The 16,146-nt window shown below is 41.1% G+C and overlaps 1 protein-coding gene and 1 long non-coding RNA gene across 11 annotated transcripts in view; one reads left to right on the top strand and one right to left on the bottom strand.

Moving 5' to 3' along the window:
- The window catches only part of MRTFB (myocardin related transcription factor B), a 213,264-nt gene that overhangs the window by 139,241 nt on the left and 57,877 nt on the right, over positions 1-16,146 (top strand). Inside the window, exon 1 of one of the 10 annotated variants that reach the window (XM_027527419.1) lies at positions 2,270-3,153. The exons of 7 other annotated variants lie outside the window; for them this stretch is intronic. In XM_027527419.1, the coding sequence (XP_027383220.1) occupies positions 3,033-3,153 (121 nt within the window). In that variant the 5' untranslated portion in view covers positions 2,270-3,032. Of the gene's footprint in view, positions 1-2,269; positions 3,154-16,146 lie in introns of those variants that run through there. 2 more of the 10 variants (XM_027527418.1, XM_027527417.1) reach the window with 2 other exon arrangements.
- LOC113883570 overlaps positions 11,803-16,146 on the bottom strand; it is a 36,012-nt gene continuing 31,668 nt past the window's right edge. Inside the window, exon 3 of the long non-coding RNA XR_003508682.1 lies at positions 11,803-12,002. This is a non-coding gene — a long non-coding RNA (uncharacterized LOC113883570). The remainder of the gene's footprint in view (positions 12,003-16,146) is intronic.

Below are 16,146 nucleotides of genomic sequence, written 5' to 3'. Positions count from 1 at the left end.
GAATTTTTAAATGGCTGATGGAGCTTTGAATATACTCAGGCTTCTAAACCTGGGGCCAAAGAAACAGTTGAGTACAATTTTAAAAGTAGCATCCCTGCAAAAGAGAGTGTTGGGCTTTATTGTTTTTGTTGTTCCTTTGGAGTGCAGTTAAGAATGTGAACCTGCAAAGCTGCCTATTTGGAACCGTGGCCATCATTTACAAGATACGTGACTCTGACAAAATATTTGATTTTTCTAGGCCTCAGTTTTCACACCTGTAAATTAGGATCGATATATATGCATGCACGTTCAGTTGTGTCTGACTGTTTGCAACCCCATGGACTGTAGCCCACCAGGCTCCTCTGCCCATGGGATTCTCCAGGCAAGAATACTGGAGTGGGTTGCCATTTCCTTTTCCAAGGGATCTTCCTGACCCAGGGCTCGTGTATGTGTCCCCTGCATTGGCAGACAGGTTTTTTTTTAATCACTGAGCCACCTGGAAAGCCTGTAAACTAGGATACCAACATTGAAATCACAGGTATGTCAACAGAATGAATGTGATAATATATGACAAGCACTGAGACTGTGGCTCATTGTAAGCACTCAGCAAAGTTGGCTGCTGTTAGTATTTCAAGAGAAGTTAAATTGATTCATCAAAACACTCTAGTATGATTATGTTGCCTTCATTCTCCCTCACCAGGAGTAGAATTACTCAAAGGCAATAACCAGTAATGGTCTCTGCTGTTAAACCTGTCCCAAGATCAAACTAAAGCCTAGAAACAGAGCATGTTTTAGAAGACAGCAGGCACTGTAGTGCCAGTGTTGGTTGAATTTCAGATTGGCTGCTTACAAGCTTACAAGACTTTGGTCTTGGTCTATAAAATGTCTAGAATGTACAAATAATCATAGTGATTGCAAAGGACTATTGGGGGTTAAATGAGATAATCTTTGCAAAACTTTCTTTGAACTGGCCCAAAGAATGTCTGCCAAAAACGTGTTGTTGTTGTTTTTTTCTTACTCCTTTAAAGGTGTGAAGTGAAGTCACTCAGTCGTGTCCGACTTTGCGACCCCATGGACTGTAGCTTACCAGGCTTCTCTGTCCATGGCATTTTCCAGGCAAGGATACTGGAGTGGGTTGCCATTTCCTTCTCCATTTAAAGGCGTAACTCCATTAAACAGTTAATTTAGAAGAATGGAGGCCTTAGCATTAGAAGTAGTAGCAGAGCATTTGAGGGCATGTTTGAGAATTGTGTTAAGTTCGTCGCTGTGTGTTCCTGCATGGGTTTAGACTACCAACGCTGGGCTTAAATTGCCTCCGAAGGAATTTCAGTTGACAAGAAGCATGCCACATGTTGTGTAATCCCATTCTCGAGAGACGCTGAAGAAGGGTAGATACCCATCTTTGTAGAACAGCATGGATTTAGGGCACGCGAGCCCTGAAACCAGGGACAAAGGAAAGAATCTTGATCAGTCCCCCATCTCTGTTAAATGAGGAAGAGAATATTCATTTTTCCAGGCTGTAAAAATGTAAGCCTTTCTTCTTGCCAGAAAGGGGTCATGTCATATGCACAAAGTGTATGTGTGTGGTTTCTTTTAAAGAGAAGATGTGCTTCCTTTAAAGAGCATGTAGTTGTTCATCTAGAAATTAGTGACTCTTGGTCATTGATCTAGGACTTCTTCAGAACTCTGAGTTTCACCAGAAGAGCTCTGAATATGATTTTCTGCCTTAATTCATTCACTCAGTCACGCAACAAGTATTTGTTGAGAACTCCCTCCTTCTATTCCAGGCACTGTTAGATGTTGACTACTTAAAAAGTAAACAAAACAAAAACAGATTGCTCATGGAAGAGGACCAGTCTCCTGCTCTTAAAATTTCTAATGGGTTTTATGGGAGCTCTTTTCATAGGAGCTGACTTCAAACCGTGAAAATGAGATTCTTTTGGCTCCAGCTCTGGATAGATAGGTGTTTGGTGTGTGTAAAAGCAGGCGTTTTGACTTTGCCTGGAGTTGCCTTCCCTGCAGATTTCCTTCAGGCAGCATCCCTGTGCCTAGTGGAAGCCAGTGACCCGGGGGAGAGGTACCCATTGTTGATAGCTAGTGTGAAATTAAACGTGGCTGGTTGCTGGTGGAATATGTTATGAACTAGAAGCTCTCTGTGTCTGCCTTCAATACAGGGGAGGAGATTTTTCCTTCCCACAATCATGGCGATGTTAACTCTCTCAGCCGACTAGTGGCACAAAGGAAAACTGCCGCCTGGGTCTGCACTGGCGAAAGCAGAAAGCTGCAGTTACGGGCATTTCCCTGCGACAGGGAGCACTGGCAGTGGCTGTGCCGGGAGAGCCGGACGCGGAAAAAGCACCCCACGAGAGCAGTTGGTGGTGACATGCCTCTGTTTTTATCCAGATATGCTAGAAGCATGTGTATTCACTGTGTTGCGTCTGCTGTGATAAGACCCTCTTCCTTCGGATGCCCTAGACCACCGTTTGTTTAGCTGGAGAACTTAATGAGTAATGGATGTGCTTGGCTGGCTGATAGAAAGTATTTCCATAGCCTGCGGCTGTGTTTATAGAGAGCCGGAGAGAGACCACAGGCAGCAATTTGTCTTCTTAGGTATCAGCAAAGTCTTCTCTTTTAACAACTAGGGGATTTATTTTTAACTGCTTGAGTCAGTGTTTGTCAGATGATGCGGACCATCAAACTGCAGATTGAAGTCCCGGGTGCGGGGGAGGCTGGAATGGCAAGGGAAAGGGGGCTGGCTGGGAAAAGGGGTGGGATTTCAGCATCGTGCCTCCGTGGCTCTGCCTCCCAACGTGGGAGAGAGTTTCGGGCTTCCAGCAGCAGGAGTGGATTTGCAGGTCAAGCTGGGAACGAAAGGGTAACGGCTGCCTTCAGCTGCTTAAAGATATAACTGCCCAGGGATCGGGGTATTGTGAGGAGGTGGCCGGCGGCCGGCACCCGGCAGGGGCCAGAGGATTCCCAGTGCCGGCCTCTGCTGGTCGGCAGATTGAGCTTTTCCTCTGCTGGATGCTGCCTGTCTCCAAGAGCCTCTCACCATGATCGATAGCTCCAAGAAGCAGCAACAGGGCTTCCCGGAGATTTTAACTGCTGGCGATTTTGAGCCACTCAAAGAAAAGGAATGCCTTGAAGGGAGCCACCAGAAAAGTCTCAAGGAAGGTCAGTCTGTCTGTGGGCAGAGGGGCAAAACGGTCACATTTACCCTCCCGTGAACCAGGCTGAGCGTGTGTGTCTCCTTCCCACGCCGTGTGTCTGCCCTCCGTCCACTCATGTACCTTATACACTCTAAGTTCTTTGAAATGAAAGCGTAATGCTGTTCTCAGTAGCTCTTTCTGAAGATTCATTAACTGATGGAACTCTAGGGATTTGGCAGTAATACAGTAAGGTGACTTAAGAAGCCAGTCCTCATTTCAGTAAGATGCTTCCAGGTTCATTTTGTCTATTTTCTCATGTTCTCCCATTTTTCTGTGCTCCTCACCCCCACTTTAGGAGAGGCCATTTCCTTTTCGGTCTTACTCAGAACCCTGCTCCTTTTAGGTTGACAAAACACATAATTCCAGGAAAATGGTTTTGGTTTTTTTTCCAATTAACATGTGTATGACTTTTATTGTTTAAAACCAGAAATGTAGCTAACTCTTTCATAGTTATATCTTTAAATGATTAGTTTATCTGGTTATAATGCACATTGCATCTTTTTTTTTTTTTTTAAAGCACAGTGCGTAGTCTTGTGGTTTTTTTAGCAAAGCATAGAATACGCTTATGAATGCTGTCAGTTATTGTTAGCGGCCACTGCACAGGTACCTCCCTGCTTAAGAAAATGTCCAAAGGCCTGGGCACTGCTGTCCTGTGTCCTGGAACACCAGTGTGGCGAGGCCAGTGCCCAGTGTGCTTTACTCTTGGCAGCTGGAGACCGAGGGCCATGGAGTAAGAGATTCAGAATCTTCTGAGAATAAGTTTTTCCTGAATTTGAGATTTGAAAATCACCCCCCCCCCACCAATTGTTGTTTAATTTGAAATTTGTTTCTAGTATTCTTCAGGAGGAAAAAACCCCCACAATAACCTCTCTTCATTTTATCTGCCTTCAGCTCCTGCCACCAGCCACCCTCTCACCTCTCCACTGGCTCTTCCTCGTCTTCTGGAGACCCAAACAGTAAATGTAGTTATCTTCCCCAGCTGCAGTTTGAGCTTCTTTCAAAATGATATTCCGCCTTTCTTTTTTTCATACATTTAGAACTATGAGAATATGATGATAGATTGTTGCGTATTTAAAAGATAAGAAGAAACTGGTTGTTTCTTATTGGAGTTGAACTTTTGGGTACTGGTAGGAAAAAAAAAAACCATCTAGATGGAAACAGACGACACACAATGAAGTATAAATAGCTGTTGCCAGGAGCCAGACAATGGGGTTGCCTCTGCTCCTGGCTGGAAATCGTCTTGTAGATTTCTCATAAAATCGATACCAGTGAAGTTTTTAGGACACGTTCTAGTGTCTCACTGAGGGGAACCTACATTTTTAAAATCATTAACTTAAAAAAGGGATTAATTATGTATCATATAAGTCAGGTTCTAGTGTTAAGCTCCTATTAGCACCATACATTTTTAACTGTTTTTATGCTAAAAACTGGGAAAGTAGAGGAAAATGGAATTGGAGAAATAAAAAGATGTCACAATAGCAGTATGATAAGGAGCAGAGAGAGAAAGAATTAAAAATAAACAGCGTAGGAGAATTATCAACAGGAACAACAAAATTGCCTTGAGATGTACCAATTCTTTCCCTAACCACTGTGACCATGCTTTGAATTTATACAAATTTATACAAATTTATACTGCGACAGTATAATGTCGCAGAGCGAGAGCACAGACCCTAAAGTGAGGTCTACTCGGGAGCAAATCCCATTTTCTAGCTCTGTGACCCTGGACAAGCTCACTGCTCTGAGCCTCAGTGTCCACCTTTGCACAGTGAAGATAAACAGTACCTACTTGGCAGTGTTTTTATGAGATGCCTAGTTTAATGCCAGCGTAACCATCCCTCTTATTTTTTCACCCTTTGTTGCCTTTCCCTTCTACTTAAAATTTAATTTTTAAAATCCTGTATATATTGACAAAGTAGAGAAGTGTTTATATCTATTGTTGTTCAGTCGCCCAATCACACCCAACTCTTTGTGACCCCATGGACTGCAGCACACCAGTCTATTACTTTCATGTAAATTCATCGGTTTAGAGAGGTATACGGGAAGAGAACTTTCATGTTTTTAAACGCTCCACAGAAATGATTGGATGATAAAATGAATCTGTCTCACCACAGCTGCACTGACTATGCTTTGCTTTCTATCTTAACAGACTGTACTTCTGCTAATTTTTTGCTAGAGATGGGGCGGAGGGCAAAAATAACAACCAAACAAAAAAAATTAGATATCAAAGGTGATCTGTTACCTCAAAGGTAGTGATACCGAAAGAGGATTAGACCTGAATTTTAAGTAGAACAGAAAAAACTAGGAGGAATTATGCAGAAAGCTTCTGTTTACCTGGCTTTGTGAAAATGGCTAGATTCCTATGCAGGTTTGAACCCCTGGAATTCAATGTGTCACAGTCACTGTCTGCAGATGAGCACCACCAGTCAGCTTGTCAGACTCGGGCAACAGGCCGCTGCTGAGTTCCGTCTGCTTCTAGGTCCCGGGTCATGCATCAGTTTTATGAATCCGTGAAAGTTGACCGATGTGGCAGCAGTGTTCAAACACTAAAATGCCCTGGAGGCTAATTAGGTCCAATGCCCTCTTGTCAAAAGACAAATTTCGGACCATCAGTCACGTCTATGGTTTATGCCTCATGTTGAGGGATACTAATTTGAAATATTTATTATCTTTCACATGAACCGTATTTGGTGTTCATGTTCATTTTTGGCAAAGTTAGGTTTTGCATTTGTTTGAAAGAACAACTTCTGTGATTTTTTTAAATGCCTGAATCAAATGTTTTCAGGTAATGAAGGAAGGATAGATTTTGATTCATTCAGTTCTAATCATCTAGCCACAGCTGGGTGACGGTGTCTGCTGCAAGGGGTGGGCAGTCTGCTCTGCTTCTCAAGCAGTTGCTCTAGCTCTTACTTATTTGGGAACATATTAGAATTCCTATTGTTGTTGACAGTGCTAGTTAGCTGAAATTATTATAAGGGGGAAAGCAGGTAATCATGGGTTTCAAAGTTTATGTGACACATTAACAAGAAAATTTAGTAATACCTGTTGAAACTTTATGAGAAAAATGTTCCAAGTGTCAACTGCCTGTAAATAGTTGTCACCACATATTAGAAAATTGTTTGGATTATAAAGCACATCTCCTCACAGTTTTATTAATGCTTACATAAGGTTTTTTGATAAATACCTACCTATGGGTATAGTTGGAGAATGTAATTGTTTTCTACTTTAGATGAGAAATAGCAATAAATGTCATAAATTCTTATCAGATTCAAAATAGGACATTTTCCTTAGACTAGTTTCTTTTCTCAAAGCAGCAGTAAGGAATATCAACTTTTGATTTATCCATGAAAAGTTCAGAACATTTTCTAATAGTGCTCAATGTAGATGAGATTTAATTTAATTTCTGGTTCTAACAACTAAAGGATGTTACAAATCACTGACTTGACAACTTACAAATTAATAATCACAAAACTTGAGGGAAATTCCAATAAATTGAGATGATTTAATTCAGATAAGTGGCTTAATATGAAGCATTATCAAGATAGTAAATCATTATGCCAGTGCTACCAGCTAGTTAGTGATATCCCATATTTATCAAAGACAAAATGGTATTAAATTAATTGAAAGAGGAAGAATTGATGTTCAATATACAGAGCTTTCTAATGGTGAAAATAAAATAACCAAAAAAAGAAAACTGATTTGTATGTTACTTACTTTGGCTAAACTACATGCTCTGACAGACAGCCCCCAAACTCAATGTTTTAACTAATGAAAGTGCATTTTTTGCTTGAAACCTAGTCCCAGGTGGGTTAGGCAGCTCTCCTAGTCATTGGTCCTCTAAGAAGTGATTCGGGGATCTGGACTGCTTTCATTGTGTGGCTCAGCTGTGGATGTTGAGGGGAGGAATTATAGGTTTAGGGAACCAGATTCCCAGTTCCGTCACAGACTGGGAATAGCAGTCAGGATAAAGTTTGTGGAGTTTGTGGAAGATTGCATCATAGACAGAGAGGTGGATTAACATGGTGCCCTGGGACATGGCCATAGGAGGTCTGTGTGTGGAAAAAAGCACATGTGAGATGTTCTGAGTAGTTGAGCCTGGGAAAAACATTAAATAAACACCTTTATCAAAGCACCAGAACTCTTCTGAGTGACAGGAGTTACACATACTGTACCTGCACTGCACGTTAGCCTCATTTAAATTTAAAATCATTAAAAATGAAGTAAAATCATTATCCACATTTCAACTACTCAGTTGCCACTTGTGGTTAAGAACCATGCAGCTTATAAACCATTTCCATCACCGCTGGAGATTCTGTTGGGAGACTGCTCATCCCAGGTTTGCAGGTTCACAGTGTCTTAAAACCCAATCCCTGTGCCATTTCCTAAAGAAAGTCATCTGAACCTGTCACCTAAAGTTAATTTCTTCTCTGTCATATCCTCCCAGTGACTGGCTCTGCATCTGTTTATGGCATGTCACCTTTTGCTACTGTGACAGGTGTCTGTACTGTCTTCACTGTGAGACCATACTGTTTCTTAGAGATAGTGTCACTGTTTGAATAATTCTTATGCCTCACCTCCAGTGTCCTGCCTCTCACGGATATATTACTATTATGCATTAAGTATTTGGAGGATATTATATCCCTCCCTGCCTTTTTAAACAATGTAATCGTTTGAATTATTACCTTCAGATATAATTTAAAATTCAGTTATAAATTAATGGCTACCCTAGAACATAAGGCATTGGGGCCTTAAGTCATTGGTGAGGTGTATAAAACCATTTGCCTACACAGAGAATGATCTCTGGATCATTGCTAGATTCATCGAATCTTTATTATTTGATCTTTGTCATCTGCCGCATTCTGCCTTTTTGATTTGCTGCTTGTAATCTTGAAAAGTAAGCAAACAAATAAGAGGTAATAGTGGAATCCTGATTCTGTTGTTAATGCAACTAAAATTTATTGTCGTACTAGGAGAAGCAGACAAATAGGAAGTGAAATAGCGCATGCTAGCTAGCCTTCTTCTAGAAATAAAGCACGTAAACTTTGCAACATCTATTTTTGCTTCTTGGGGAGTTTCTTCTTTTTTTATTTTCTGCCAGTGTTCTACATAATTAAAAGTGTTGTACAAGTGAGATATCACTAAATTAATTTTTTTTTTTTTTAACTAAATTTGAAGTGTAAGATAGGTTCTTAAATTCAAATAATATACAGATATGGAGGGAAAAAGTAAAAGATTCCTCTTCCCAGATGTAATTCAGTGTCTTTTTAAAATGGGTATATGCTACCTGTGAGAGGAAATTATATAATTTAACTTTTTATTGGAAATCATAAAATCATAAATCATTTTTTTAGCAGAAATTTGAGTGCTTCTTCATAGCATCATGCCAGAGGTTATAAACCTCTGTAAGCTATGGCGTTCAAGGAGCTCAGAGCCTGGAAGGCAGGAAAGTGAGTGATAACATAGAAGTTAAAATACACACAGAGACACACACACACACACATGTAAAAGAGATAGAGGAAACCTCTGTGTGCTTAGGTCCAAACAAGTGAGGATCGAAGACTCCGAGTGCCAGACGTCTCTCTCATGCTTTGGGCCTTCACTCATCACCATTCCTGAGGCTCACTTCCTCCAGGGTCTCCTGTCTCGGTTAGCAGCGCCTCTGTCCACCCATAGGCTTATGGCGGGAACCTGAATAGGAGGGATCCCTGACACCTTCCTTGACCTCCTCTTCACAGCCTGTCACCAGATCTGGTTGCTGAATCTGTCAGTCCTGCCTCAGAAATACTTCGTTTGTCAATAGCTGTGTTTCACCGCAGCCCCCACCCTTGTCCAAGTCCCTTTCCTCAAACAGAATCTTAACAGGAATCTTTCCTCACGTAGAGAGAGCCGTCCCGCTGATCTCCGCCCACACTCCGGTCCCTTCAGCAAGTGGAGCCCAGCCTCTGTCTTACTTGTCCCTCCTCAGCTGTTCTCTCCCAGAAGGCCTCTCCCACCCCAGCCCACCCCATTGGCCTGAACAGCTGCAGCTCATCCTTTGACCTGCATCATCGCGTGCAGTTGCTGTGACATCAGGGCCACACGCAATTTGTGACAGTTCTCTGCTCTCCTGCCTTTGTGGGCAAATTGGCGTGCATGTGTGTGTTTGTGTAGGCAGGTAGGCATACCCTTGAACAGCATGCGAGTCAGGAATGGCGAGCCCCCACGCTGCACGCAGTCAAAAATGGGAGTACTGCTATCTCTGCCTCAGAAACAATGGAGTTGATAAATGAGTCAAACAAGAGCAGGAACTGAAACAGTTTAGGCAGAGGCAGGACTCAGTCCCTGATTCTTTTGATTCCACATATCGTGATCTCTGATTGAACACAGACACCCCCCTTCCACCACTTAGTTAACTAAAGATCTGTAAAATGAAAGTACTATAATACAAGTACTATATTTATTGGAAAAAAATCACACATAAATGGACCTGTATAATTCAAACCCATATTGTCCAAGCCTTGTTCAGCTGTGTGTGATGTTTGTGTGTGTCCCATTCCTGAATCCACAAAATGGGAATAAAAACCAAGATATTGAGCCAGGATCAAGAGAGGAGCGTGTGCTTACTATTCTGGGAAAAACTGGAGGTAAATAATATCTACTGTTTTCCTGTTTTGTTGTTAATTGTCTTTTTATTCAGAGAGGCTGCCTAAGGAGTTTACACTAAGACATTGCAGAATCTTTTGTACAGCGTACATTTTCCCATTTTAGAGGGATTAGGAAAGAGCTCTCAGCTGTCAGCACCTCTACCTAGAGCTGCACACTGAGAGTCTAATGTAGCAGGGAGACAGAATCTTTGATTAACCCCAAATAAGAAAAATAAACATTATTTTTTTTGGAACCATGGAGGGTTAAGAATCATCTAGGCATATAATGGGTGCAGAATGAGCATGGTCCTACAGGTTAAAAATTGTCTGGAAAATCAAGTTTTTTTAAGCCTCTTTACAGTGCTGGTGATAACCAATTAAGCAGATGATTTTACTTTAGAAGTGCCTGTTATTTGTGGTATACTTCCATTTTCCCACTATGTCCTTTATTTCCACTTTTTAACCAAGTGAGATTTCTTTAAATGCACATAGGTACATATAATATCTTTCTGTATGTCTGCCACAGGCTAATGTTGTCCCTGCCGTTCTGTACCAGGTTCCCTGCCTTGACATCCCGTTGTCATAGCATGAGAAGCATACTTTAAATTCATTCCAACTTTTGACAAAAAGGAGAGGGGAATTTGTGTGAAGGTATGATCAGTTTAAAGAAACATGCCCCATTTTTAGCAGCCTGTTTCCATGGAAACAGAAGCAGCAGCCAACCACAGAGTTATCAAAGTGCCTGTAAATTTCCAAGGCTGAGTGTTGAAAATATTGTCTTCCTGACCTCATGCTGCAGATTAATGCAGGAAACCTACAGTGCGTCAGCCTGGACTGCTTGCATGTTTAGTTTTTACTTCATTTTTGCTCTTTCATTTCTAATAGAGAGTAAATGCTGCATTCTTGACTGTGACCTATTCCACAGTTTGTACCACCTGCCTCTTCTCCCACATCCCTCAGCCCCAGTGGACTTCGTAAGGGTGCAGTAGACTTTTGGATGAAAGGCTGTATTTCTGTCTGAGGCAGTCTAAGGCTAACTTTCTTTTTTATGTATTTGTTTGTTTGGGCTGCACTAGGTCTTCATTACTGTGAGTGGGCTTTCTTTAGTTGCATTCGAGCGCCGGCTCCTCTCTAGTTGCGACGTGCAGGCTTCTTACTGCAGTGGCTTCTCTTCTTGCAGAGCACGGGCTCCAGGCAGCCAGGCTTCAGTAGTCGCAGCACACTGGTGCGATATCGTGGCTCGTCCTCTGGAGCACAGGCCCAGTAGTTGTGGCACAGGGCTTAGCTGCTCTGAGGCATGTGGGATCTTCCTGGACCAGGGATCAAACCCATGTCCTCTTCATTGGCAGGCAGATTCTTAACACTGCACCACCAGAGAAATCCTAAGGTTATCTTTCAAACACTTACTTGCATGGTTTTTTTTTTAATTAACAATGTTGTCTTTCCTTTTTCTAAATGGAAAATAATCATGATATAAAAATTCCTGCTTAAAATGCTGTTTGTACTTGGTAGTATCAGAGGTTTAGATTTATGTGTATACTGTCACTCTGATTTTGCTTCAGACAGGAGGTGGTGGTTGGAGTTTGCTTAATCAGTGCAGATAGCATGACTCTTACAAGACAAACCACCATTTTATTTCTGGCCCTTTTGTATTCCTTTATTTTAAACAACTTGAAGAATAACTTTATTTTATAACTGGCAAATTAGACCCATGAAAATACAACAAAAGGTCTGTAATCTTCGGTTGCTTCTTTTTACCATCTATGAGAGTACTTAAGTGCTTTTTGTTGTTACTGTTCAGCTGCTAAGTCATGTCTGACTCTTACAACTGCAGCATGCCAGGCTTCCCTGTCCTTCATTATTTCTCTCAAGTTTGAGTCCGTGATGCCATCCAACCCTCTCATCTTCTGTCAGCCCTTCTCCTCTTGCCCTCAGTCTTTCTCAGCATCAGGGTCTCTTCCAGTGGCTGACGTATTGGAGCTTCAGGTGGCCAAAGTACTGGAGCTTCAGCTTCAGTACCACCCTTACAGTGAATATTCAAAGTTGGTTTCCTTTAGGATTGACTTTTACACTTCTCTAATACAAGCTGAATTTCACATTAATTGTAAATGGAGGTGAAATTACTGTCTACCAGTTTTCCAGGCTCTTCTTTACTCCTTTGCCCTTAGCCTTCCCTTTTTCAGTCGTCTTTTACCTTCAAAACAATATAATTAGATTTAAATATAATTAGATGTCACCAACATCAATTCCAAAATGTCTGAAGCCTTAAATTCATACAACTAAGCAAGACAAGTGTTAGTTCTGTCCCATGATAATCACTTGCCACATACAAAATCCTCTTGGTATTATTCTTAAATTTGGCTAGAATTCTCTTTCTATAAAAAATAGTAACTCAGTTATATGCTGTAAGTACATCATGCAACATTAAGTAAAACACATTTATTTATTAAAGTTTCTATATGGCGAGCACTGTAAAAGGTGCTATAGAATATAAGGACAAAGTCTAGAAGGGGAGTTAGAGGCCCCACCCAGAACAACAAAACCTAGAATTTGGTGTGGCAGGGAATGCAATGTAATATATAGTTGTTACTGTAGTCATCAAATCATTAGAAGACAAAGTCACCATTGATGGTTAATGGAATTATGATGGTGAGGGAGGCTAGCCAGCCATGGGTGGGAATTAAGAAATTTGATTATCGAGTAATTGGTTTCTTAAGGTCTGTTGTTCTGCCAACTGTTCCATTTTTTCTGTTGAGATAAAATTCACTTAACATAAAAGTAACTATTTTAAAGTGAACGATTTCAGGGGCATTTAACGTATTCACGGGGTTGTGCGACACCTCTATCTACTTCCAAAATGTTTTCATTAGTCCAAGGGAACACCCTGTGGTCATGAAGCAGTTACTTCCCGCCAGTTTCAGGCAGTCACCAGAGTAGCTGTCTCTTTGTATTTACCAGTTCTGGATATTTCACATCTATGGAGAAGGCGATGGCACCCCACTCGAGTACTCTTGCCTGGAAAATCCCATGGACGGAGGAGCCTGGTAGTCCATGGAGTCGCTAAGAGTTGGACACGACTTCACTTTTCACTTTTCACTTTCCTGCATTGGAGAAGGAAATGCAACCCACTCCAGTGTTCTTGCCTGGAGAATCCCAGGGACGGGGGAGCCTGGTGGGCTGCCGTCTCTGGGGTCACACAGAGTTGGACACAACTGAAGTGACTTAGCAGCAGCAGCAGCATGAAATCATAAAATATTCGACCTATTGCCATCTGGCTTCTTTTACTTAGTGAAATATTTTTCGAATTCATCCATGTTGTCACACGTACAGTGCTTCCCTTCTTTTACAGCTGACTAGTATTCCACTGTTTGGATAGGCTAGATTTGCTGGTCCATTCATGTGCTGTTGACATCAGGACTGTGCTCACCTTTTGGCTGTTGTGACTAGTGCTGCTATGAACATGAGTGTGTATGTGTGTGTTTGAGAACCCGTTTTCAGTTCACCTAGAAGTGGAATTGCTGGGCTGCAACTGTTCTTAACTTAAAAATTTTATGTGATGAGCTTGAGAAAGAACTGCCAAATGTTCTAATTTTGTATCTGTGGTCTTTTTCTCTGATAAAAAATGATATAGTTCAGAGCCATTGAGTGACTTGCTTGTTTCTGGACTGACTTCTCTCCCCTAAGCTGTTACATTATGAGTTGGAGCATTTTAGGGAAAAATAACCATGTTTTTCTTTTCCAACTTGTTCTTCACAGTCTGCAATGAGTATTTCAGACCTTCTTCACTGGCCTCCAACTGACTTTTCCTTCATATGCATCTCATTTTGAACAGATGATCTTTCCTCCTCCTCCTCTGAGAAATTAAAAGCCATCATATGAAACTTTGCTGGACATGCCAGCCCAAATCTGTAAGCCCACCTGCAGCGACAAGCAATTCTCTGTGCCCTCCTGTCACGGGGGAAGTGACGTTCTTCTTTCCTCTGAATCCCACCCCGCTTCAGGAACCCTGCTGCCTCTTACTCTCTCTCTTGTTCTCATTCATATTCATTCATTTCCGTTCTCTCCCTCCCCAACCCCACCCCCTTTCCCTCTTGCTCTTTATCACTTATAAACCTGTTCAGGTATGTTCCAAGCTTAAGTTACACACCTCTCAAGCCTTCACCTCCCTCCCACCTTGCTGCTCAACGTCTTGAAAGCATTTCTTCCATTACTGTCATTCTCACACTCACCCCTCCTTCCTGCCTAACCTCTTTGAGTCCCATTTCCATTTATCACTCCACAGACCAGCTCCTCCATGTATCAGCAGCAGCAGCATTGGGCCCAGCTGGTCATGAGTGCCTTCTGGAAACACTTTTACACACACTCTCCAGGCTCCTCCTCTTCCTTGGGCATCTTCCGCTTGTTTCCTTTTTTGGACTTTCACCTCCATCTGACCTATAAAAGTGGGCTTTAAGTTGCATTTCCAAGGAGCTTGCTCCTGGGTTTGCTTCTTGCTTCCTCTTCCTATATTCTATTCTCTACCTTGGCAAACTAGGCTTCAAATACTACATAAGTGACAACTTCCAAATTTTAGTCTCCTGCCAAGACCTACCTTCGAAGTCTGGAACCGTGGAACCAATTGTCACTTTGCCATCTCCACTTCTAATTCAGGCATATCCAAGACTGAGCTCCCTAAATGGCCACCGTGTGTTCTTTATCTCAGTTAATGGTCTACCCAGGTTCTTAAGCCAGAATCCCAGGCACCATCTTCATCTTTTCTCCTTCAAACACAACATCCAGTCCTTTACCACATAGTGTTGATTTTGTTCTAAGTATGTATCAAATCTCTCCATTACATCTCTCAGCTGTGTTGGAGTTGAAGGAAAAAAAATGAGAAGCGTTATGCTTACTAGGTTTCTATCCTGGAATATGAAAAAAATTCTACCAAATTTATAAATCAATATATGGTTTACAAGCGAGAACTTAACCAGTTCTGACACCCACTGTAAATATCTCTGCATTCAGTCAAAAACCAGCCCCATCAGCCTCACTGATGCTTTTGATCACTCTTGTTCCCTTACTGGTCACTAGTTATATCAAATGTTACTGTTACTTTGGCATGATATTGTTGGTAGTTATGGCTAAGAGTAAGTGATCTTTGTTTCTGAATTTAAAAATTACTTTACGGCCTGATGATGTATACTGTGGGGAAGGGATGAACAGAAAGGTCCTCTTTTATCTTGTAAATGGGGAAATAGATTGGTGTAACCATTCAGATTGCAAAGTGACTCTATCAAAATTTCAGATGTGTGTATTTGTATTTAAGTGTTTATACACAAGCACAAACATATGGGATGCCACAAAATGAAGAAAATCATTGCAGCACTGTTAATAACAATAATAGCAGGAAATCTGGGACTTAAGAGTATACGATTGATACATCCACATGTTAGCTATAGCCATTAAGAAGAATGACCTAGATTCCATGTTGGTTTTTTTTTTTTTTTTAAGTAAATATCAAACTGTGTGAATGGCATGATCCCATCCCATGTATTTCCTTTGCATAGTCTATATTTAACATTGCCAGAATATTCACAAAACATTCTCTAGAACCACAGAAATTTAACAGTGGTTACCTCTTTGGAGGAGGACTGGAGGTCTCTGGTAGGATGGACTAGCTTTCACTTATTTTTTTAATTGAAGTATGGTTGACTTACAATATTGTGTTAGTTTCAGGTGTATCACAAAATGAGTCATATTTTTAGATTATTCTCCATTAAAAGTTATTACAAGACATTGAATGTAGTTCCCTGTGCTATACAGTAAATCTTTATTGCTTATGTGTTTCTTATAGTAGTTTGTATCTGTTAATCTTATATATATACCACATCTTCTTAAATCAGTCATCTTGATTGTCACTTGGGTTGTTTCCATGTCTTGGCTGTTGTAAATAGTAAGCTGGGGTCCATGGGTCTTTTTGAAATAGTGTTTTCATTTTTTCTGGATACATATGCAGGACTGGGATTGCTGGATTATATAGTAACTCTGTTTTTGGCTTTTTAAGGAACCTCCATTCTGTTTTCCATAGCAACTGCACCAATTTACATTCTCACAAACAGTGTACAAGGGCTGCCTTCTCTCTATACCTTCTCCAACATTTATTATTTGTAAACTTTTTGATGATGGCCATTCTGATCAGTGTGAGGTCATTGTGGTTTTGATTTTCATTTCTCTAATAATTAGCATATTGAACCTCTTTTTCATGTACCTCTTAGCCATCTGTATATCTTCTTTGAAGAAATGTCTGTTTCGGTCTTCTGCCCATTTTCTGATTGGGGTGTTTGATTTTTTTTTTTTTT

Source organism: Bos indicus x Bos taurus, chromosome 25 (assembly GCF_003369695.1).
Source record: "Bos indicus x Bos taurus breed Angus x Brahman F1 hybrid chromosome 25, Bos_hybrid_MaternalHap_v2.0, whole genome shotgun sequence".
Lineage (NCBI taxonomy): Eukaryota > Metazoa > Chordata > Mammalia > Artiodactyla > Bovidae > Bos > Bos indicus x Bos taurus.
This window is presented reverse-complemented; position numbering and strand designations above follow the sequence as displayed.